This window comes from Mastigoproctus giganteus, chromosome 7 (genome assembly GCF_048544385.1).
Source record: "Mastigoproctus giganteus isolate SK-2022 chromosome 7, ASM4854438v1, whole genome shotgun sequence".
In the NCBI taxonomy this organism is placed as follows: Eukaryota; Metazoa; Arthropoda; class Arachnida; order Uropygi; family Thelyphonidae; genus Mastigoproctus; species Mastigoproctus giganteus.
Window position 1 is genome coordinate 181,656,035 of NC_143581.1, and position 26,789 is coordinate 181,682,823.

Sequence of the window (26,789 nt, forward strand, 5' to 3'; positions counted from 1 at the left end):
TAGCTTATATAAATTCAAGGAGGAACTGGACAAACTTTTAGAGGGAGTGGTTGTGTGAAATTGTTTTTTTTTTTTTTTGGCTGATGCTCATAAGCTCATATGCTTGTTTTCTTGCATCACATGCCTCTATTTCTATTACTACTACCACCACCACCATATTGACATTCTATCCCCCTTGGTAGCTTTTCTCCATTTATTTTATATCCTGGTAGAATCCTTTTCCCTGTTCTTCACTTAAACTATCTAAATTTTCTGGAAGATAGTTGAGGTGAGAATGCAAGAAGTATCTTAACCCTAGTTTTCTGAACTTCTCCAATGTGCATCACTTGCAATCATCTCATAATTTGGCATTTATATTTTTCCAAAAATTGCATACTATATTTTTAAAGAGTTGAAGCATTTCTCTTTCACAGTTTGGTTTATGGATTCTTGAAATAGTCTAACAGCAGCTTTCAGATTGAGGTCCAACAAAAATTCTTGCTTTGATTTTTTCACAGGCAAGCAATGGAATTTAGGGAAAACATACTTGAAACAATTTTTTCCATCTTTTAGTCAGGGTTTGGATGAACTGTTTCATGTGCAGGGACAGTAACTACTTTGTTTTGATCTATCAGAGTCTCGTCTTTAATATTCTTTGAACCTGCTGTCTCAGTGGCCACAATTTCTTTTCCTAATATTCACTTCCTGCTTGACTACACCACTTGCACAGAAAACAAAGCATTTTTGTGTAACCAAGTCATTGGCCAAGTAGCAGACCGATAACTTTAAAATCTTTATACACTATCCTTGTAACGAATTTTTCCAAAAGAAGCTTAACATTTTTGTATTTTTCTATTAAGTGTTGCTAAATGGGCTACAGGAATGGATGCATTCTTGTTTCCATTATGAAGAACTCCTTGAGGCTTTGCTTCAATGAATCAATAAATTACACCTACTCTATTCACTGATAAAAAATTCTAAAAATGTTCTTAACTATAAAAATGTCATCACAATATATCATTGAACTTTCTATGGAATAATGGGGAACCAATTTTTTTTTTATGACATCTATATCCTGGAAAGACCATTCCTGGGGCCAGCAGATTCAGGGATTTTAGTCTGACCACAAAAGCTCCACAACTGTTTGTGTAGATTTAAATCTCTCACAAAATCACTTTGTGTAAACAGTTGTGGTTTAGAGTTGTGAATTTCTTCATCAAATAGTTTATATCAGATCACAAATGTCAGATTCAGGATCAGATGATATATGTTCCAGAACAACTGGTGGAGGTGTTGCCATTGGCCTTACAGCTGAGGTAATGATGTTGGGATATGCAATGCTCTTCATATTATAACTTTCTATATTTATTGAATAAAAAGTGGTGGCTATTATGAGCCCGAGGTTTCCTCCACACCAGAGGAATGGTAGGTGCCATGGCCTTCTTTTTATTATATTTCCATAATTGCAAGACCTCCATACATGTGCAGCACACTTTTTTATGGGGGGGGGCTCAACTTTAATCTTGATCATCTAATTTAATTCCGAAATATGTGGCATATTCATTTTTCAAAAATGATGTTATCCAGCCTTTATTTTTCCACCAAATAGCTACTGAAAATCTAACAAAATATATATTGTCCACACCATCACAGATTGACATTGTCAAAGACACAAAGTATGAAACTCCTTCATACATCTTCACTCCAAATGACATCACTGATACAATTCGCATTACAGTCTCTACATAAGAGTATTTTAAACTACCAACACTTCTTTGCATAACTGGTAGAGGAGTTTTTAAAGTTTTTAGAATATACTGAATTAAAAGCATTAAAACTGCATACACAGTTTGTAGTTTCTTAGCAGAAACCTGCTGCACAGTGTTCATATTGTAAATGTGCAAAACCCTAGCAATAAAATAGGATTCTAGCAAAAATTGGGGTAACTTCTAGTATAACACAGACTGTAATATAAACTATATCATCTGGAAGATCACTTGAAAGGCCACATTGCATCCATTGAGGATACCGATTTTAATCAATCAGTGACAGCCATGAACTATTGGTAGGAGGGACATGACTTTGGTCAGATAATATTCAAATTATTGATAGTGCATAAGATTTCACAATCTGTCACAGGTTGGAATCCACCTACATACATAGTGCTAGACAACATACACAGTGCTAGACAAACTCTGAACAAAAACAATGATACAGTAAACACTCGATTTAACAGACTAATAGGGGAGAAGGGTGTCCGTTAATGCTGAAAGTCTGTTAAATCGAATGTAACCTGGGGGAGGGGGTCAAGTTGTAATACAATATACAGTACTGCACAATATAAAATTATGTTGTAATTTGGCCTTTGATTTACGGATATCAGAAACAGTTTGTTTTTTTTACACCGTAAATTTCACAAACACGTGCTACTGAGACGCCTTGTTCTAATTTCTCAATTAGATCTAATTGATGTGTCACATTTAAGTTCACACGCTTTCTTTTAACTCCTCTATCACTTGATGCCATTTTAAATTATAAGAATTGCAAAATTATTTAATAAATAAAGTCACAATTCAGAAATCACAGAAACACTCTGTACACAACCTGACCGCACAATAGCTTGAGGCAGACTGAGACTGAAACAAAGCAAGTTGGTAGACCTGCAGTTTAGTGTCCTGAGCCATGTTCAGCTTGCAAGTTACTGCCTGCTCTTATCTGTTTTATGTAATCTGGAAAAAAGCTATTTGAACACGTTTTCAGAAAGAATAAAAAGTTCCTGACTACAATTTCCTGAATTTGATTATAAAAATAAAAGTAGGTAATTATCAAAACAATAATGGAAATAGGTAATCATTATTAATTTTTAATGAATAACACTGTTGTATAACCTAAAAAAAATAATATGATCGAGATTAATATGTACATTACTGTATTATTATTTGTCTGGTCCATTAAATCCGAAATCCGTTGTATCGGGGTCCATTAAATCAATGGTTTACTGTATGTGAATACATACTATCTTTGAATCTGTAACTGCAAAGTTGCAAGGATGTTGCCCCAGTCTTCTCGTCCCCATTGTTTCCTGCCACCTTCCTCCCCTTCTTTCCAGTAATTTGTGAGTAACAAGGTTACGCTAATCTCAGGACAGTTGGGAATTACTTTTTCCTTTTCTTTCCCTTCCATTCTTCTTCACTTATTTTATGTGACACATCTACATTTTTTTTTTTTTTTTATGTATTTATACTCATTGCTTCCTTACATAAAGTTGATAAAGGCAACATACAGATGATGATAGGCCCTGTATTTTTATATTTTATTTCATTATATTTTAATGCTTTTAATTCAGTATATTCTAAATTTTTACAGTAATATTTTATTGTATGTTAAATCAAAGTTATTTAGATTGTATACATATATTTTTAATAACAAATAAAATATTCAGAAATTTGGGCAGAACAGCCAAATTACACATGAGTATGCATCTAATTCAGATAAATTGCATACTATCATGAAATTAATGTTCACTTACAAATACAAACCACGTGAGATTTTAGCAAAAAACTTTTAAACTTAAATCTTGAGACATATGTAATATGCATGGTCTAGTTGAAGGCATAAAAATTATATGATATCACGTTTCTTGTACCTAAACATGACATACAAAAGGAAAGAGAAATTTCTAGTTATGGGACACTAAACTTAGTTGTGTGTTTTAAGCCAAAGCAACTAAGGCTAAGGGAATCTGTATTGTCTGTCATAATCATCTTCTACTTCAGCCATTATTGATCCACTGCAGGATGAAGGCCTCCTCAACACACTTCCAGCAACTGTGGTCTTGTGCTTTTGTGTTGCCAGTGTATTCCAGCAAATTTCACAATTTTATTGATCCACCTCATCTTTGGTCTTTTTCTTGGGTGTTTAGAGTCAAGTAAAATCCATTTCAAAATTCGTTGGGTCTACTATCGTCAGTTCTTCTTAATATGTGACCTGCGCATTTCCATTTTAAGTACTTTTGACCTTGTTTTATTGGCAAATTTATGCACGTTTTTTGGTCTCTTTTGGTTATTTTAAAAATTCGAAAGTCCATACTTTTTTTGTGTTACCCTCAGTATTTGTAAATATTTTGGCACTCAACATCCATGTTTCACAACCATATGTTAGGACAGGGAGGATACACTGATCAAAAACTTTACGTTTCCAAATGTTTGCCATCTCAATTTTATGCACTGTTCAATTTCCATCATGTTTACATCTGTTGAAATTTCTTAAGATAAACATTCTATTGTTCAATTTCCATCATGATGTTTCCATCTGTTAAAATTTCTTAAGATAAACATTCTACTGTTCAATTTCCATCATGATGTTTCCATCTGTTAAAATTTCTTAAGATAAACATCCTATCAGCCATGATTTTCTGGGGTCTGGTAAATTTCTTGAATACAACCTGTGCTTTCTTGATATTCATCTTCAAGCTGAACTTTTGCTTTTATGCTGCAGTTCTTCAATGTTTTCTGCAATTAGCATTATTAGAGGCATGTGATGCAAGAAAGAAAGCTTATACAGCATCCGCCAAAAAAAAAAAAAAAAATCCCTTCCCATTTTCACTGATCCATTCATTCCAAATGTTTGTCTAGTTCTGCCTTGAATTTTTTTAAGCTATCAAACTTCCACAATAACAGATGGAAGTTGGTTGCAGCAATCAACTACCCGCTGGCTAAAGGCAAATTTCCACACATCTATTCTACAACTGTCTTTCCTCAGTTTGAATCTATACCCCCTCAGGTTTGTAATCTGAGCAAGAGGAAGAAACCCATCAGCATTGAGCATGCTCAATCCATTCCAGACCTTATACACCTCAATCAGATTGCCTCGCAGGTGCCTAGTATCCAGAAGCTGCAATTTACAGAACTCAAGCCATTCTTCATAAGAGCACTCCTTTCCTCCCCTCACCAGTCTTGTTACCCTTCTCTGTACTCGTTCTAGCAACTCTACATCCTTCCTAAAATGAGGCTTCCAGACCTGTATGCAGTACTCAAGGTGTGGCCTGAACATTGCCTTATACAAGGGGATAATCACCCCCTTATCCCTGCTCGCAAAATTCCTATATATCACTGACAAGACCACATGACCAACTCTGGCAGCTTGTCTGCACTGCTCAGAAAATTTCATATCTGACTGCACAATTACCCCCAGGTCTCTTTCATTCTCCACTACTCTGGGTGTAACACCACCCAGTTGTTACATTTCTCTTGGGTTACTGCTACCCATATGCAATACTCTGCATTTGTCAATGTTAAACTTCAGTTGCCACTTCTTAACCCATCTGCCCAACTTTTCCAGAACCTGTTGCAGCAGCATACTGTCATTACTGTTATTAACAACCCTGCCAATCTTTGTATCATCTGCAAATTTTGACAATAAGATTGATATACCTTAATCAGTATCATTAATAAATGTACAAAACAACAATGGGCCCAACACCAAACCCTGAGGGGCATCACTAATAACATTAGTCCACATAGAGCAGTATCTGTTGATTACCACTCTCTGCCTTCTCCCACTCAACCATCCTTTTATCTGTTGCAGCAACTTGCCCTGAATGCCATACTTCTCCAATTTGTATAGTAATCTTCCATTTGCAACAGTATCAAAAGCTTTCCTAAAATACAAGTACAGGCATACCTCGGTTAACGAAGCTTCGATATAATGAAATCCGCAATTTCAAGCCCCATTTAACATAAAAAAAAAATATTCCAGTTTAATCACCTGAAATCTAAACAAACTGAAGAAATTACGGAAACCTTTGGGGCTTCTCGTGGTTGGTTCGAGAAATTTAAAAAACGGGCCAGGATTCATAGTGTAAAATTAACAGGAGAAGCTGCAAATAAGTTTCCAGTAAAACTAAAGGAAATAATTGAACGTGAAAATTTTCCACGAAATTTGGTGTTCAGTGTTGACGAAAGCGGTTTGTTCTGGAAACGGCTACCAACAAAAAGCTTCATTTCTATTGAAGAAAATCAGCTGCTGGGTTCAAAGCAGCCAAAGACCGTTTAACGTTACTCTTTGGATCAAATGCCTCTGGCGATTATAAATTAAAATTGTTATTAGTTTACCATTCAGAAAATCCGAGGGCGTTAAAAGGTAACATAAAAATGAATTTACCTGTAATATGGAAAGCAAATAGAAAAGCGTGGGTTACCAAGGAGTTATTTACTGATTGGTTTGTTAACCACTTTTGTCCTGAAGTAAAACGGTATTGTCAAAAAAACAACTTTGAAGAAAAAGCTCTTTTGTTGTTGGACAATGCTCCGAGACATCCTACTGATCTTAACACGTTGGACACATGCATTCCTGTCAAAGTTGTGTTTCTTTCAGCAAACACAATTCCCTGATTCAACCATTGGATCAGGGAGTAATAGCATCATTTAAAGCTTATTATCTGCGTCAAACATTAAGCAATTTAACTGAACTAGAGGATAAAGAGGAAATGACAGTTAAAACTTTTTTGGAAAAACTACACCATTAAAAACGCAATTGAAAACATTGATAGTTCTTGGAAAGAAGTCACTAAGAAATGCTTAAATGGAGTTTGGTGCAAAATATGGCCAGAAGTTGTACTAGAAGAAGAAAATAACATCCAAGAAATTAGAAATGAAGTTATCCAGATGGCTCAATCAATAGGTTTAGAAAATTTCGATGAAGAGGATGTTAGAAATTTATTGAATGCAGAAGATGATGGTTTTTCAGTGGAAGATTTAGAAAACCTTGTTAGCAACGAAGAAAAAGATAATGAAGACAAAGTTAAAGAAGTTCCTGCCGAAAAAGTGTTAACAACCAAAGATTTAAAAAGGTGCTTAAATGACATTGAAAACGTTTTAAATTTTTTTAGTGAAAATGATCCTGGTTTAGGAAGACGTTTTATTGTTAAGCGATCAGTGTTAAATGCAATAACTCCGTATAGGCAATTGTTAAATGAAAGAGAAAAAAAGCATAAGCAATCAACTTTAGACTCATATTTTAAAATGTGATTTCACTTTGTATGTAAATTGACTGTTTATTTAATAAAACTTTTCTTTGTTCGAAAAAAAAGCTTTTCATTTTCTTTACGTAAGAACGTATCCCTATTCTGGCCATAGTATTTTTACCTCTGAAAACGAAGTTTCGCTTAACGAAGTAATTTCGTGGAACGCATCCTATTCGTTATTCGAGGTATGCCTGTACAGTAGAACATCAGTTATCAGGAATAATTTGAAAGGCTGATCTTTTTTTCTTTTTTTTTTTAATTACATTAACTGTAGTACAGTAAGTGCCAGTTATAGTGATCATGTTTGAAAATTGAATTTTGATTTGCTAATATGATCACTATAGTAGTAGTAATAGTAGTAGTGGCATGTGATGCAAGAAAGCACGTGTATGAGCTTATGCAGCATTAGCCAAAGAAAAAAAAAAAAAAAAAACACCATTCTCTCCAAATGCCTGTCCAGTTCCCCCTTAAATTTATTTAACCTATCAACTTCCACAACGACAGATGGAAGTTTGTTCCAACAATTAACCACCAGCTGGCTAAAAGCAAATTTCCCGCACATCTATTCTACATCTGTCTTTTCTTAATTTGAATTTATGCCCCCTTAGGTTCGTAATCTGAACAAGTGGAAGGATCCCATCAGAATTCAGCGTGCTCAATCCATTCAAGGCCTTATACACCTCAATCAGATCACTGCGCAGGTGCCTAGTCTCCAGCCACTGCAATTTGCAAGAACTTAAGCTTCTCTTGGTAAGAGGATCCCTTCATTTCCCTCACCAATCTTGTTGCCCTTCTCTGTACACGCTCAAGCAAATCTACATCCTTCCTAAAATGAGGCCCCCAGACTTGTATGCAGTACTCAAGGCGTGGCCTGACCATTGCCTTATACAGAGGGACAATCACCTCCTTTTCCCTGCTAGCAAAATTCCTATATATCATTGACAAAACCCCATGACCTGCCCTGGCAGCCTGTCTGCATTGCTCAGAAAACTTGATATCTGACTGCACAGTTACTCCCAGGTCTTTTTCATTTTCTACCACCTTAAGTGTAGTACCACACAGTTGGTACGTTTCTCTGGAGTTACTTCTACCCATATGCAGTACTTTGCATTTGTCAAGGTTAAACTTATTTTCAAGTCAAGGTCAATCTATTCAAGACCTTATACACCTCAATCAGATCACCGCGCAGGTGCGTAGTCTCCAGCCACTGCAATATGCAGAACTTAAGCCTCTCTTGGTAAGAGGATCCCTTCATTTCCCTCACCAATCTTGTTGCCCTTCTCTGTACACGCTCATGCAAATCTACATCCTTCCTATAATGAGGCATCCAGACCTGTACGCAGCACTCAAGGCGTGGTCTGACCATTGTCTTATACAGAGGGACAATCACCTTCTTTTCCCTGCTAGCAAAATTCCTATATATCATTGACAAAACCCCATGACCTGCCCTGGCCGCCTGTCTGCATTGCTCAGAAAACTTCATATCTCACTGCACAGTTATCCATTGTAGCAACTTACCCTTAATACCATTCTGCTCCAATTTGTACAATAGTCTTCCATGCGCAACAGTGTCAAAATCTTTCCTGAAATCCAAATATATGATATCAAAATTATTTTTTGCATCCAGTTCCTTTGTAACCACATCATAATATCCTATCAAATTTGTCAGACAACACTTTCCCTTAACAAACCCATGCTGTGTTTGAATTATTGCTGCAGTCTTGTCTAGATGATCCTGCAATGCATCTTTAACCAGTGACTCCATTATTTTACCCGGAACAGAAGGTTAACTAACTGGTCTGTAATTACTCGTGTCACCCTTCGTTCCCCCTTTGTGAATTGGAGATACATTTGCACATCTCCAGTCCATGGGGACCTCCACTGAGTCCAAGGATGCTCTCATAATTATGGCTAAGGGTTTGGTTAGTTGCTTTGCCGCCTCCTTTAATATAACTGGATATATCCCATCCACCCCAAGTGCCTTTCTTATGTTTAACTTCAACAATTTCTCCTACGCTTTGCTCTCAGTTATTACAAAATCATTAAGCACCCTGCTACAATTTGATAACCTTCTGCCATTTTCAAACTTTAATAACTCCTCATGTGTGAATGTAGATGAAAATACTCATTCAGTTTGTTTGCTATTTGAGCAGGATCATCAACAGTTGAACCACCGATATCAAGTGGACCATTCTGATTAATCCCCTTCCTTTTAGAGTTTATATAAGTAAAGAAATCGGTGCTGTTTTTCTTAGCATCTTTTGCGAAAGATTTCTCGTAATCTGCCTTCGCCTGCCTAACCTCCTTTGTGACCTGATTACAGACTAGCTTATATCTGCCATAGGCTTCTGAGTCGCTTGATAATTTATATGCATCCCATGCATTTTTCTTCTCTGTCACGAGTGTCATTAATTCGTTTGATAACCATTTAGGTCTAAACCTTGAACAATATTTCTTAATAGGTATGAAACTTTTAGTAGCATCCATGATTAATTCCTTGAATGCTTCCCATTTAGAATTTGCTGTTGGTAACATCGTCAGTTGATTCCACTGTACAGAATTTAAAAACTGTCTGAGACCACTGTACTCATCTTTACGGAAGCAAAAACCGTTTTCTTTACCCCTGAAGGTAATTATATCTTTAAGTAAATCCCACATCAGTACACTGTGATCACTGCCACCTAGTGGTTCCCTTATCTGTAAATTCTTAATACATGAATGATCACTGCTGATAACCAGATCAAGAGTATTACCCTCTCTAGTTGCCTCTCGAACATGCTGCTGCAGAAAACAATCATCCAATAAATCCACAAAAGTCTTACTAGTGTGTGAGTGACCAACCCACAAGTTCCAGTCAATACCTGGGAAGTTAAAATCTTCTATTACAAGACTTTCTGATTTCCTAGCCCACTCTATTTCTCAGTACAATTGTTCATTGTACCCGTTCGAGTCATTAGGCTTACAACACACTCCTACTCCAACCAAACTGATTCAACAGTGTACTGTTCATCTTTATCAACTGGATGCACTTCTTTTGATTTTATGTTTTTCTTAATTAACAGCATACCTCCTCCCTTGCTATCCTGTCTATCCTTTCTGTACACATTGTACTCCCCAAATTCCAGTTCTGCATTCCTTATATCTGTGTGACACCACTTCTCTGCTATCCCAACAATATCCGCCTTTGATGTCTTGACTAACACTTCAAATTCATCAAATTTATTTATTATACTTCTAGCATTGGTATACATGCAAGTATACATGTTCCTATTCTTATTATTAGTTATCCTAACACATCCCATTTACCCACCTGTTTCATGATGACTGACTGCCATAAGTCCCTGAAACCCCCAGCACCCCTCGCTCCAGGTCGCTACTTATTCTGATAGAAGTTTTGCAAGAATCACCTTCACCTCTGCCTGCGGCTACTTTTAACCTTTTAGTCTGTGAATCCCACCAAGTTAGCAGTTTTCAAACCCACCTAACACTGCCTCCATAACATCAGCAAATATTCTTGCACCCTTTCTATTTAAGTTTATCCCATCCCTGTAGAAGCAGTCTCTCCTGTTAACAACACAGACCACGCTGAAAAAAAATTCTACCCCTTGAGCCTTGCATATTCCCTCCAGGGCCGAATTGATTGACAAGGCTCTCATCATGTACTCACTCCTATCATGTCTGAACAGACTCTTTCAAATTTAACCCCAACTCATGACTTTTTTGCGGGCCCATCAAGCTGAGAGCTTGATGGGCCCACATTTTAATTCCTTCAAGGGCATCTACCCAACTCTTCAAGCTCTCATAGTCGCCCATCAGAACGCTGAGTTTGCATCTAATTTCTTCGCATTTTCTGAATCTAGTACAGTCTAAATACTTTCTGAATACAGTCTAAAAATATAAAAAGACTTTCTCCATGGCTAGATCATGTCCTGTTCGAGAGAGAGAGATCAGCAAAAATGTTCTATTTTGCTAATTTTTTAGACTGTGATGCGTTGGAGAACCGTTCCCTTAATTTCTCCCCCGAACCACAGCACTTTCACTACTTTGCAACCCATTGCTTTGCTCCTCTAGTCTGGGGCATGATTTCCATTTAAATAAAATTTAATTAACAATAAAAATTAAAAGGATTTATAAATTTAATTGATTAACTGCCAATGCTATGGTAAGCTGTTTGTTTGTTGTTTGTTATTTGGTTTTTAGGAGCATTAGCAACTAAGGCCATATTGCTCCGGGAATATGCGGTGGTCATTCCCTTGACCTTTCCGCATCCTCCGTATTTTGGTGGTGACGGGCTCGAACCCCGGTCTAATCAAGAAGCGTGTGCTACGCACTGCTGCTCCTTCCCACCTGTCAACGGAGGCGCTGCTATACTAAGCTTGCAGAATCCTACCACAGTGCTACGCATTACGCTATCTAGTTTTATGTTATACCTTACGCTATCAAGGTAGCAAGTTTTGAACAGTACAAGTTTTACTTGTACGTTTCAAATACTAAGTAATACTTGTACTGTTCAAATACTGTACCAATACTAAGTAATAACCTACAAAATCTCTAAGTTCAAAATAAACTAAGTATTGCAACTAGGAATATAACGCTACTTTTAGAAAATAAATTAATATGCTGGTTAAGTCAATAAAATGTAAAAATTTAAGAAAAACTTCTCTATTAGCTGGGGCCATAAAAACTTCACCCACAAGGAGCTAATCTTGTTCCCAATTCTTCTGGATCATTGGCAAAGAGAGTGATATCATCTACAAATCATAAGTGATTCAGGTAATCTCCATTTAACCTTTATTATCCCAATTTAGTTTGCAAAAATTTCTTCTAAACAGGTAAAAAATAGTTTTGGGGAGGAGACTGTGTCTTCTTGTTGGATGCCTTTTTCTATGTCGATCTCAACTTTATCATTGTTAACCTGTATTGATGCAGTTGCCTTTTAATATATTGACTGGAGAATATTGATGTAAGCTTTGTCTACACTGTGTGATTATTGTGACTGGGTCAAATGCTTTTTCATAGTCGATGAAGGCTATACATAATGGAAGGTTGTATTCATTGTGCTGCTCTATAACTTGCTTCACTGTTTAGATGTGATCCATTGTACTAAAGCAGCTTCTGAAACCTGCTTGTTCTTTGGGCTGTGACACATCCCGCTCCTGCCCACTCGGCTACGTGGCCGAGTGGGCAGGAGCGGGAGTGCAGTAGCACACGCCCTTTGAGTAGACCAGGGTTCAAGCCCCTGACTGCTGAATACGGTCGATCTGCCAACCCACACTGGACCAGCTTGGCAGATTATGGTCCATTTCCCTCAACATGAATTGTTGAGGAGGCTTCCATCCTGCAGTGGGTTGATAATGGCTGCACTTTACTTTTTTTTTTACTTTTACATCAAGTATTATGCCTATTCTTCTTGCAATTTTTGATTCCATTATGTCTGTAATTGCATATATTTTTCAGTTGGTTTTCTGAGTTGAATGTGAAAATTAAACTGATTAAAAAAGTAGCAAACATTATTTTCTTTCTAAAAAAACCATGCAACTCTTGTCTGAAACCAACTAATGGCCACACTGTGAAAAAAGCCCATAAAAATTCCTCAGATTTCAGACAATGTGGCTTTCCCTATAAATCTTTATGGGGACACAATACTGAATACACAATCCTCATAATGCAACCAGCTGATGATAGTAATTACTAAAAACTATTATATATTCCTTATGCTTTTCCTTAAACTTTTATTTTATTTATGTTAAGTTATTACCAAAACAACAATTTCTTGAAAATTTGGTCTGTACTATTTAATTTTGAATATTATTAAAATGTCTTTCTTCATTTAACTTATGAATTCGATTATATGAGTTAAAGGTAAGCTTCATTAAAAACAAGCAAGTTTGTACTGTATTTAGGTACTTTGAATCTTCTTGAAATTAAAAGCTTGAGCCATAAATCAACTATACAAGTATCTTTATACATTAATACATCATCAAAGTAATTCTGAGGATTTATTTTTTATTAGCTATAAAGTGCTACCTTTGCTGCTTCTCTTCGCTGAAATTCAATCTTAGCCATTTCAGTTGCAACCCACTGAGGAACATCGGGAATTGCATATGCTATGCCAAACTTTAACGACAGAATGATATGCTAAAGCGAGAGGAAAAATGCACTGAAATTTGTAACTTGAAAATATTGCTATCAATATAATTACAACTGTAATATCTAATATTCAGCCTTATATATTACACTGTACAAGTCTAACAGAGGGACTGCCAAAAAAAAGAATACAATTTTTAAAATATAAATATTTGCTACAGGTATTGGAAAAGAAAAATAGGAAGATGTAGTGATGGCTTAATGGATATCTAAAAAGACAGGACTGCCTCAGGAATAAAGTGGCATAATTTTGAAAAATATTTCCTGAAAACTAAGTTAACATGTATAGTTGATATACTCATACCGTTCACTGCCAAAAGTAGTGAACAGTAGAAGTTCTAAACCAAATTCACATTAAAAAAATTTGTGCATTCCTAAAGTAATATGAGAAATTAAGGGTATACCTTTTCTTATTAACAGAAAAACAATGGGATAGTAAACATATAATTCAAAAGACATATCAAGAGCAAACTAAAAAACTGGCACATAAATACTACTCACCATGTAATTAATAAATTAAAATTAATTTAAAAAATAACCACATCCATGCCGAGACACATCTCAAAGTATCCGGAACTGATTTTACAATAATGATATAATCAAGTTAACAGCCAATATTAATGAAATTAAAATTCAATTAGTAGTTTAAATGCCAACAGAGTAATACACACAATGTCTAAATTAACTTTCCAAAAAATTAAAAACTTCTAAAATGGTTAGTCAATTATTAGAACCTATTACTTAGTACTGTGCATGAGTTAAAAGCTGACAAGATAGAAGATACTTGTTAATATTAAACTTGAATTTCCATATGCTGTAATTTTTGAAAAATAAAAAAGAACAAAGGAAAAGTTGTTTCAGTGAATTTGGGATTGAATGGTGAATGGATGCTGACTGGCTGAGATGTGTTACCACTTGTTCAGAAGAGTGGGAGAATTACAGATGCCAGTATTCAGAAGAATGATACCCATGAAATGAGACAGAGTGGAGAGACTTTGTAAGAGACAAGTCACGAAGTGATATGATTGAGGTGTATAAAGCCTTGAATGGTTTGAGTATGCTCAATGCTAATTGGATTCTTCCTCTTGCTCAGAATAATCGCCTGAGAAGGCATAAATTCAAATTGAGAAAAGACAGTTGTAGAATAGATGTGGGGAAGTTTCCCTTTAGCCAGCAGATGATTGACTGCTGGAAAAAACTTCCATCTTTCGTTGTAGAAGTTGATAGCTTAAACAGATTCAAGGCAGAACTAGACAAACATCTGGAGCGAGTGGATGGGTGAAATGAGAAGATTTTTTTTTTTTTTGGCTGATGCTATATAAGCTTGCTTTCTTGTATCATGTGCCTTTGCTAATGCTAAAGTCATTAATTAACCTGACTACCCTCCTTTGAACGGAATCTAGAAGACAAAGAGGTTTGGGGACACAATCCCCCACATGTGGAAACAATATTCCATGGTTAGATTTTAGATTTCAACAGGGTGGGTAATTGCTTGGAAGAAATACAATGCCAAGAGTGAAGAGAAATCCTCTCTCTTTTTTAATGCAAAGGAAGCAATATTTGCATAGTGCTTATACCAAGAGAGATTAGAAAAAAGTCAGGGTAATCCCCAATAGAGATATGCAACCTTGTTTAGAAATCTGAATATCATGGAAGATGAGGGTAGGAACGGTTAACTATTTTTTAGCAAGAATTAAGACAGGACTGAGTTTTAGATGGATTGAAGTTAAGTTTTCTTTGCCCCACTGGAGATCAGCATTTATGAACTGGTCATGGATATTTGAGAAGTTGAAGTTGTTTGTGTATATGGCAAGGTTCCTCAAACTGGATAACAAATGTAGTGTGCCATCATCAGCAAAACTATGGATAGGATTTCCAATCCATGAAAGAAGGTAATTAAAATACAAAAGGAAAAAAGTGAAAGAAAAAATTGAATCTTTGGAAACACTGGCATTAGTGGAGAAATTAAAGGATGGAGAGCCATCTACCATCATCCATAGTGAGCTGTCTGACAGAAAAAACAGGATACACAATTGCAAAAAATATTTGGTAATTCACAGGATGGGAGCTGTTTAAGAGATCTTTGTGCCAAACATGATAAAATGCCTTAGAAATGTCAAGAGCAACTGAAATTCACTACTTTTCCATTGAATTTGTCTAAAGATGAGTAACATAAACCACTATATCACTAGTGGTTCAATACTAGCAGAATCCATATTGGAATTAATCAGAAAGGTTTCAAGATAAGGTAAGAGTTTGTAGTTGATGGATTTCTCCATTAATTTGGAAAGAGTAGAGGTAAGTGTAATGGGGTAATAACTGGAATGGAGGGATTTTTCATCCTTTTTAAGAACTGTTTGGATAGAAGCAAATTTCAAAGCAGAAGGAAAAGCACCAGTAGAATAAGAAAGTGTAAAAAAGTGACACAGAACAGGAGCAAGTTCAGGAGCATAGCTTTTGAGAACAAGCAGAGATATGTCATCAGGAGCTTTCTTGGCATCAAGAAAGTTCAGAATTCTTCTAACAGCCTTCTATCAGAAGATCACAGGAGGCACTGGGTGGAGTTTACTGGGAATGGTAGGATGCAGTTTACCAAGATCAATACTAGAGTTTGAAGAAAAGTAGGATGCTAGTAAGTTGGCGTTATCTTTAACTGAGTATGTGATAGAACCATCAAGTTGTACCAGAGGCGGAAGTATAGATGGACTGAAATTGTGACCAATAGCTGTAGCAAGAGATAAGAATGCTCAACTACCATTTGAACAAGTAAGTTTTCTACTCGGCCTTTTCAAAATCAAGTTTGGACTGACTACTAAATGTTTTACAACTGTCAAAATCTTCATGTAGGCGGAAAATAAAGCTCAAGATTTGGATATAAGTCATTTGAGATATAATACTTCCTAATCTTGAACAGCATTAGTACATTTCTGGAAAACCAAAGTTTAGATAAAGGTTGAGATTTCAGGGTGAAATGCAGTATAAAGGATTTCATCCCTACAAGAATAATTTCATTGACATGATCTAAGCAAACACTGGGATCAAAAGGGTTAAAACAGTGATGCAACCACACAGATCATCCCATTTCACATCCTTGTAATTCCAAATGACACAAAGCTGAGAATAACCATTTAATTTCCTGGGGCTGAATTGCCTTTCTTGGGATAGTTCTGCACATTTCAAATATTTCTGTGTGAAGGTTGTAAAGGCTTTATAATTTTCCTCTTCTATAATGAATAGATGTTCTTCTCCCCTTGGAAGGGGGCCAATCTGTGCTATTAGCTGTGTTCTGGGGATATCATAAATTATACATTCATATAGAATATGTGCCCAGTCTTCACTCTCACCACAGGTGCAATTGGGGTCATCAGTCAGCCCTAGGGAGGTTAGTTTTGCCTTTAGGGAGCCATGACCTGTCAATATGAATGTTATAAAAAGTCCAAGGGCATACTACTTAGGTGGTATTGGGCTGACCATTGCCACCTGTGGCAGAAACGTTTTGATAACTAGACCTCTGGTTTCCTGCTCTCATTTTGTTTGCCATAGCTCATGGAGCTTTGTGGCTATTCTTTTTCTTTCAGCATTGAAGGTGCTGGCTGTATCAAGGGCTATCCCCAGAAATTCTGTGGTATGCCCTTTTTAAGTCTATAATACAAGCCTCTTTTGGCTAATTCCAGGTAAAGTGGGAGAGCTCCAGCCAGCAACTGTAGCACAGGTGTGCTCACTGTGCGATATGCTCTGGTAATGGTGAGAAGTATTTTCCTTTGTATCGATTCTAATTTATTCCTGTTTCTTACTATGGCCGAGTGGGTGAACCACACACTGGCTTCATAGGTGATAACAGGTAGGAACATTGCATGGTATATGACTGCCAGGTTCTTTCTTTTGGGCCCCCAGTCTGATTGACTGATCCTGGCAATCATACCTGCATAATTTCTCACTTTCTTTGCCAAGTAGGTCAAATGGGGATAAAAAGTTAATTTAGAATCAAAGACCACTCCAAGATATTTTAGTTCTGTAACTATTTTTATAGTAGTTGTGTTAATTTTAATTTGTGGACATCTTCTTATGTCCAAATTGCCTTTTAGAAGTATTTGTTTGGTTTTTTCAGGCGATATTTTCAGCATGTGCATTTTGTTCCCCACTCCTGCAGCTGAAAGATGGCGGCATTTGATCTTAGCTCTACAACCACTCACGTGTTACCTTTTACAAGGAAAATCATGTCATCTATGCCAACCGGGCTAGCCGGGTGGGTAAAGTGAGAATAGGCATTTAATTTCTGGGGGGGCTGAATTCTTTGGATAGTTCTGCACATGTCAAATATTTTCAACCCAAAGGTCGCGGGTTCGAATCCCGCCTCGGGCTTGGATAAAAGTACTGCAAAAAAACCTTGGGAGGTGCATTATGGCCACAGAAGCCATCTGCAAAGGCCAGGCTTTCCACAGAGCCCAGATCCAAGGCCAGAAATTCGTCCAGAACATTGTTCCAGAAGAAAGGGCCAAGGATTGAACCCTGCAGGCAGCCTTTATTCACAGGGCATGTTAATTCCTGGAACCTTGTGCACACTGAGACACTTCTGTCTGTAAGGTAGCTGTTTATTACCTTATATAAGTTTTATGGGGCATTTGCCTGGCAGAGTCTCCTAAGGACACTAGGCCACCAGAGTGAGTCAAATGCCCCAGCAAAGTCAATAGAGATTGCCAGCATATATTTATCCTCTGAGGTTTTAACTGTTGTCAGTAGGTGGTGCATGGCATCCTCCGTAGAGTTACCCTGCTTAAAACCATACTGATTGTTGGAATGTAAACCTGCTTCTGTGTGGTACTGAGCTAATCTGCTATATATTAGTCTTTCATTTATTTTCCCTAGTACAGGGAGTAGAGCTATTGGTCTATATGATTTGAGATCAGTAGGGGGTTTCTCAGGGTTTTTTAGAATTAATTTTAATACAGCTTTTTTCCATATTTTTGGGAATATACCTTCTGTCGTACAGTTATTATATAGTGCTATTAATTTGTCTGGTGCTATTTCCACTAATTTTTTGATAATCTCAACCTCTAAGAGGTCAAAAACCTGGGCATTTATTGTTTTTGGTTATAGATAGTGCTATTTCTAAGTCTTGTATAGTAAACAGAGGTTCAATATTGGCATTGTCGTATTCAGTGTTTTCTTTTATAATGTCCAGCTAGGTGGGGGAATGATCCCCAGTTTCGGTCTGAATAATACTGTCTAGGATGTTATTTAGAGTCCGCCCAACACAGGGTCGGGGTTCCATCTGGTTTGACAGTAGTTTCTAAGACATCTCCTCTTGGCAGCTTGTTGGTCACTATTCTGTAGACAACTCCCCAAGGGTTATTGTTTCCAGTAGTTCCCACCAAGTGCCTCCAGCATTCCTTTTTCTTGTCTCTTATGAGGGCTGTATACTGATTCCTGAAAGTTCTATAAGAATCTCTCAGTGCACCCACCTCATTTTGTGGCCAAGATGTTCTGGCTCTGAAAATTTATCCTCGCCTGGTGCACTCTTCTTCTAAGTACAGTCAGTTCAGGGCACCACCAGGGGACTGCCTGCTTCCTCGGTTTTTTTCCGTGGGATAGACAGGTCTGTTGTTTTTGTTAAAATGTTTGTCATCGTCAGTACTTGCTTGTCCAGGCTGCAGTTGCTTGACCTAGACCACTCATTTTCCTGTTTTTGCAGCTGAGCTGCTGTATGTTCTGCAAAAATCTAGCAGTTTGCCTTTTTGAGGTTATACATTTTGATATCCAACAAGTATCTGGTCGTTGTGTGTGCCCACTCTGTCTTCCATACGGCTATGCCATAAGGCTGATCGGCAGTTGACATCAGCACACACTATGATATTTGCAGTAGGTAGCGAGTCTATGACTGCTTGTAGGTATTTGATAGCTGGATTTATATCTTCACCTGGTCTAGAATATAGTGAAATTATGTAAAACTGTCCTACAGCACTGGTGATATGGGCACATACTGCCACTGGAGAGCAGAGGTGACCCACCTTTGTGACTGTAAGGTCAGTATTTTTAACTACTATTGCTGTAGAAAGGACACCTGAGGTGTATTCTATTATTTTATAGCCCCTTTGGTATCCCTAAAATAATATATTAGATATCTATATTATTTTCTTCCAATTTGAGTTTGATCTGATCTAAAATGGCTCTTGCTCTTTGAGCATTCAACTGGACAGGATTTAGAGCCCTGATCACATTTATGTTTTCAATCTGGCCCATAATTAGTCCTAGATTGTATAAGTTTTACGATTTTTTTTATAACAGGGGCATTTATCATCCCAGATAATGTGCACAGTCCATCAGCCGTGCTACTTTACAGATAGCACATTTTGGCTGCTGATTTTTATTTTGGCAGTTCTTGTAATCGTGGCCAGTGACTGCGTAGTGGCCACAGACAGGGGAATTCTGATTGCAGTCTCTGGCAGTATGGCCATATTTATGACAGTTAAAGCAGTTCTGTACAGGAAAGAATTCCCAGAATTTATGGCTGGTCCAGCTAGCATAGACTCCTTGCTGTCCTTGTAGGTTTTTCAAATTCATTAGTAGCGGACTAGTTGCTTATTATTATTATTAGCCATATGGTGCAAGGAAGCCTGAGGCTTACGCTGCACCAGCCAAAAAAAAAAAAATTCCCAAGTTACTCTGAGAGAGAGAGAGAGAGTCAGAAGTAGAAAGGAATCACCACGAAAGATAAGATGATGATATCCAGCTCAGGACCCTGGGTTTGTCAAGCCCATACTCACTATATGTGAGCCCCAGATTACCATTTCAGAAATGATTTAGAAAAATGAAGTATAAATCAGCTGGTCGCAAACAGCTGCTTATGTGCATAGGCCAAGTTTAGCCCCAGAGTTAATGTCTAAGTTTGCAGATTATACAAAGGTTGGCAGGGTCATTAAAAAAAATAATCGGGTAGGCTACTAAAACAAGATCTAGGAAAATTAGACAGATGGTCTGAGCAATGGAAATTGAAGTTTAACATTGACAAATGCAAAGTACTGCATATGGGTAGCAGAAATCCCAGAGTAACATACCAGAGTGTGGTACTACACTCAGGGTGGTGGAAAATGAAAAATACCTGGGAGTAATTGTGCAGTTAGATATAAAGTTCTCTGAGCAGGGCAGACAGCCCATGAAGTTTTGTCAAGGATATACAGCAGAGGTGGTCAACAAGTCGATCGCGGCTTTAATTTCGGTCGATCACGACAAATCTTAAATATATATAAAATAAGATCCCCAGGGGCTCATATGGGCTTGGCACACCCAGGATCCTGAGCTGTATATCATCATTCTTCTCTTTCTTGGTGATTCCCTTCTCCTTCTGACTCTTGTTTTGTTTTCTCCCTCAGGGTAATTCAGAAAGTTTTTCTTTTTTGCCTGGTGCAGCAGAAGCCTCAGCTTCCTTGCACCATATGGCTAATAATAATAATAAATAGATTAGTCAAAATCTAAATGTTTTATTATTATTAAACGCCCCACTGCATACGATTATCACCAATCCGTTGAACCACGTGACTACTCTTGTCGCCATGCAGGCACTAGGCTTGTCTGGTGAAAATTCACGCAGTTCATTGTGGAGAGCATAGTGTATGTGTGTAGAATTCTTATTTAGCTTACTTAATATTAATAACTGGACAGTACTTATACATTAATTTGATATGATTTAAAATGAATACTACCAAAAAGAGTAAAATGTATCATTTTTATCAAGAGTGGGAACTAGAATACTTTTTTGTAATGATAAAAGAAAAATGTTGTTTGATTTGCAATGCTTCTGTGGCTATATACAAAAACAGGAAATTTAGAAAGGCACTTCAAAGCACTCCATACTAAATGCCAATTGGATTTTCTGCCTAATAGTGATCTTAGAAAAAATAAATTAAAAGAACTTAAATCAAGATTATTTGCACAACAAAATTTATTCATGACACCTAATTTACAAACTAAAGCAATAACTGTAGTATCATTTAAAGCGAGTCATCTTCTTGCAAAAAACATACAAACCATTTTCTGATGGTCAATTCATCAAAGATGCATTTTTAGAAATAACAGATTCTCTTTTTTGAAAATTTTAAAAACAAAAATGAACTTCTACAGGGATACACTTACAGGGGTTCAAGCCCGTGACTACTAAATAGGATAAATATTTGTATTGACGATTTATTGTAAACTCTACTGACTTGGTTGTTGTGCCGGAGTATAAACAGAAAATTTATTTATTTATTTATTTAAATAGAAAGAGTGCAAGAATATTTGCTGATGCTTTCGAGGAAGTGTTAAGTGGGTCGGAAAACTGCTAGCTTGGAGGGATACAAGGACTAATAGATTAAAAGTAGCCACTGGCAAAGGTCAAAGTGATTCTTCCACTGCTTCTATTGGAATGAGCAGAAGCCTGAAAAACAAGATGCAGGATATTTCAGAGACTGCTGGGCGTCATTGCAGTACAAGTAAACACATGGGTTGGGTTAGGGTAGCTAAGAATAGAAACAGGTGCTGTATACTTGCATGTACACCAAAGCTAGGAGTTTGGTAAATAAATTTGATGAATTTGCGTTATTGCTCAAAGCATCAAAGGCGGATATTGTTGGGATATAAGAGACGTGGTGTCACACAGATGTAAGGAATGCAGAACTGGAATTTGGGGAGTACAACATCTACAGAAAGGATAGACAGGATAGGAAGGGAGGAGGGGTTATGCTATTAGTTAAGAAACACAAAATCCAAGGAAGTGAAGCCAGTCGACATTGCTGGACAGTGCAGTGTCGAGTCAGTTTGGTGTGACATAAGCATTGGGAGATCAAAATTGAGAGTAGGAGTGTGCTATAGGCCTAATGACTCTGATGAGTATAATAAGAAACTGTACAGGGAAATAGAGTGGGCCAGTAAATCAGAGAGTCTTATAATGAGGGATTTTAATTTCCCAGATACTGACTGGAATGTGTGCATTGGTCACCCACACACTAGCAAGGCTTTTGTGGATTTATTGGAGGATTGTTATCTACATCAGCATGTTCGGAAGGCAACTAGAGGGACTAATACTCTTGGTTTGATTATCAGTAGTGATTCTTCATGCATTAAGAATCTGCAGATAAAGGAACCACTAGGTGGCAGTGATCACAGTGTGCTGAAGTGGGATTTACTCAAAGAGGTAACTACCACCCGGGGTAAAGGGAAAGGTTATCGCTTTCGTAAAGGCGACTACGATGGTCCGAGACAGTATTTAAATTCTATACAGTGGGACCAACTGATGATGTTACCAACAGCAAATTCAAAATGGGAAGCATTCAAAGAACTTATCTTGAAAGCTACTAGGCTTTACAAACCAACTAAGAAATATTGTTCAAGGTTTAGGCCTAAATGGATGTCAGATAAACTAATGAGACATATGGGAGAGAAGAAACATGCATGGGATACATACAAATTAACACATGACACAGAAGCCTATGATAGATACAAGTTGATCTGTAACCAAGTTACAAAGGAGGTTAGACAGGCGAAGGCAGATTACGAGAAATCTTTGGCAAAGGATGCAAAGAAAAACAGCAAAGAGTTCTTTTCTTATGTAAACTCTAGAAGGAAGGGGATGAATCAGATTGGTCCACTTGATATCGATGGTTCAACTGTTGATGATCCTGCTCAGGTAGCTAACAAACTAAATGAATATTTTGCATCGACATTCACACATGAGGAGTTATTCAGCGAGGGGAATGCCAGAGGTGTATTCAACTCTGGCAGTAAGCTAGATAATCTTGTAATAACTGAGAGTAAAGTGGAGGAGAAATTGTTGAAGATAAACACAAGGAAGGTACCTGGGGTGCATGGGATCTATCCAGTTATATTAAAGGGGGCAGCAAAACAAGTAAGCAAACCCTTAGCCATAATTATGAGAGCTTCCTTGGACTCAGGTGAGGTACCCATAGACTGGAGATGTGCAAATGTGACCCCAATTCACAAAGGAGGATCAAAGGCTGACACAAGTAATTATAAACCTGTGAGTTTAACTTCTGTTCCAGGAAAATTAATGGAGGCACTGGTTAAAGAAGCACTGCAGGATCATTTAGACAAGACTTCAGTTATAGCTCGGACACAGCATGGTTTTGTTAAGGGGAAGTCTTGCCTGACCTATTTGATTGGATATTTGATTGGACTATGATGCAGTCACAAAAGAACTGGATGCAGGGAATAACTTTGATATTATATACTTGAATCTTAGAAAGGCTTTTGATACTGTTGCACATGGAAGACTGCTGCACAAATTGGAGCAGTGTGGCATTGGAGGCAAATTGCTGCTATAGATAAAGGGGTGGTTGAGGGGGAGTAGACAGAGTTGTAATCAATGGACAATCAGTCTTGCTTTGTTGGTGGAACAGACTTCCATCCCTTGTTGTGGAAGTTCATAACCTTATATAAATTTAAGGCTCAGCTGGACAGGTATTTCAAATGAACAGAGGGGTGAAGTGGAAGTTTTTTTTTTTTTTTTTTTGGATGATGCTGCATAAGCCTGCTTTCTTGCATCATATGCCTCTACTAATGCTAATGCTAAAAATGAAATTAAAAGTGCTCTTCAAGATCTGCAATTATCTCGAAATACTGTGACGTGACGCATTAAAAAAATGAGCAAAAATGTGAGCGAACAATTGCATGCTCATATTACCAATGGTGTGTCCTTTTCTTTACAACTGGGTGAATCTACAGACATCAGTGATACAGCTCAATTGCTCGATTTTATTTGTATGGATTTTGTTAAAAGAAAGAACTAGAGGTCTTGATATATTTAACGCATTCAAAAATTTTATTGAAAAATATTAAATTACCACTATTTAAACTTGTATCAATAACAGATGGAGCTAAAACAATGACGGGGCATCTTAACGGATTCATTGCATTGTGGCGAAAGGATGATGAATTCTCAGATATTTTGAGTTACCACTATATCATCCACCAACAAGTGTTAGCCAGCAAAAGATTAAGTACTAAAAGTGTTATGGACATGGCTTTCAAAATTGTGAATTCCATCAGAGGACAATCTCTTCAATGGAGACTTTTCAAAATGCAACTCAATGAAAATGAACCAGATATGATATTACACACAGATGTGAGGTGGCTGAGTTAGAGTAAGTTTCTACAGAGATATCGAAATCTGTTGAATGAAATTAAAAAATTTGTTTAACAAAGGGGAGATGATTATTAGCAGCTGCAAGATAGGGAGTGGTTGTGTAATCTGGGTTTTTTTTTTTTTTTGGCAGATTTTACCAGTAAATTAAGTAATCTGAATATGGTATTACGAGGAAAAAATAAAAATGTGGGTGACATGATTAGTAGTATTTAAGCATATAAATATAAATTTTTGGAATGGCTAAGGATCTCAAAGAAAAAGAATTCGATCATTTTGCAAATATGCAAGATCTTTTGCAAAAATATCCTGTTTTTGAATGTAATAGTGAGAAATGTTTCTGAAATTGAGAAAGTTGTGGATGATTTTAAAACCAAATTCGGTGATTTTAACACAATTGAAGACATCGTTCAATATATTTGTTATCCATTTAATGTCGACTTAGATATGAAACAAATTGCAGAAAAAAATCACTGAGATTTTTCACATGGAGAAAATATTACTTGAAAATGAAATTATTACATTGCGAAACGATATCTTCCTAAAAGCCAGCTCATCAGAAAAAGACTTTTGGAAATATGTTTGCCGAGAAAAGTACCCAAATATGAAAAAAAAAATGCAGTGAACTTTTAAATTCTTGTTTTGGTTCCACATATCTATGTGAATCGGCCTTTTCAGATTTGAAACAAAGAATCACTCTACTCTTACAGATTCGCATACAAAAGACTCTTTACAGTTGGCCTTATCACAGTATATCCCCGATTTTGAAAGCTTGGCAGATGACATGAACACACAAACTTCACATAAATTAAAAACTTAAATGCGTATGAATTTAAAATAAGAATTCTAAATTGTATTAAATTTTAAAATTTATAAACAACATTTTTCAATATGTGTTGATTAACTCTTTTGACCATGTGCAATGAAATTCTTGAGATGGTAGATCGCGGCACATTTTGAAGAAAAAAAGTAGATTGCATCACAAATTAAGTTGGCCACCCCTGATATACAGGAACATTTTTTGCATCCAGCTCATTTGAACCACTTCATACTATCCAATCAAATTTCAGATTAGGTAAAAAAGGTAAACTGCAGCCATTATCAACCCACTGCAGGATGGAAGCCTCCTCAACAATTCATGCTGAGGGACAGGGACCATAATCTACCATGCTGGTCCAATGCACCTTTTCACAACAGTACAATATGTCATAGAATGAAGTTTGCAGTATATTATTCAAGACATCAGTATAGCCAAACAGAACAGAACAGAACAGAAAAAATTTCTAGCAACAAAATTGTTTGAAAATCTTGCAAGAAATACAAAAAAACATGATTTTTGATTACAGCATCCACGTCCCATTCCCCAAAATTCTCCACGTCTTCAAAAATTCAATAAGTTGAATTCTGTAATGTTTTACTGTGTTTTTAAACAGGAAGCAAAGTTCCATCTGGTTGGTGCGAAGGAATGTAATTTTTTAGCAACAAAATCTTGAAAAGCATGTACTCTTTTCGATGATTTTTTTTTTTTTTTTTTTTTTTTTTTTTTTAAGAGAACCCCAAACACGAAAGGTATCAAAATCTATAGTACTTAGTACCGTGCATGGGTTGAAGGAGAAGTATGGGGAGAGGGGAGGGGGATGCCGGAAACTTTGCTCTAGAGACTAAACATGGGTTTCACCACTTCAAGCCTCCAATAAGCAAAGTGGTGGTATTTCACTGGTTGATGAAAGTCATCTACCACCTAGAAAAATATGCTGCCAATCCACTGATAGTTTGGAAAAACAATCTACATTCCTAGATATTCGAGAGGCTTTGCTTCAGAACTAAGATCAAAACATGGGTATAGTGATGCACAAATAATGCTAAAGGATATGCCTCAATAACTTTACTCAGAAACACATTAATATGCCCACTCATGGCACAAGCACCATCATAAGTTTTACCTACTTGTTCTTAATATTAAATTCCTCAAATCTGTTTACAACATGTTTAAAAAGACCACTAGATGTTATATCATCACTTACATCTGTAAATCGATGAACCTTTTGGGTGTTTGCCCATTATGGACAAAACGGAAAACAGTTGGTAGCTGCGATTTTGATATGACATCAGAAGTTTCATCCAGAAGAACAAATGTAGCAGAAGAAATTTCTTTCCTTATAGCTTCTTTAACCACATCAGATATAGCATTAATGATATAATTTTTTACTGTGCAAGAAGTTCCTCAAAATACAGTCGATGCCTTTAAATGACTGTCTAAAAGAGGATCATACTCACGGAGTACATTAAAAAATTCTATATAATTTATTTACTCAATAAGCTGCTTTTTTTTTTTTTTTTGCTATTTGGTTTTTTAGGAGCATTAGCAACTAAGGCCATATTGCTCCGGGATATGCGGTGGTCATTCCCTGACCTTTCCGCATTCTCCGTATTTGGTGGTGATGGGCTCGAACCCCGGTCTAATCAAGAAGCGTGTGCTACGCACTGCTGCTCCTTCCCACCTGG

General features: G+C 36.9%; 1 protein-coding gene across 5 annotated transcripts in view; it reads right to left on the reverse strand.

Annotated features, from left to right (window-relative positions):
* Positions 1-26,789, reverse strand: part of LOC150083375 (anoctamin-8-like) — a 423,636-nt gene that overhangs the window by 7,754 nt on the left and 389,093 nt on the right. For all 5 annotated transcript variants that reach the window (XM_090377999.1, XM_090377998.1, XM_090378001.1 and 2 more), the window contains one exon: positions 13,031-13,141. In XM_090377999.1, the coding sequence (XP_090234125.1) occupies positions 13,031-13,141 (111 nt within the window). The remainder of the gene's footprint in view (positions 1-13,030; positions 13,142-26,789) is intronic.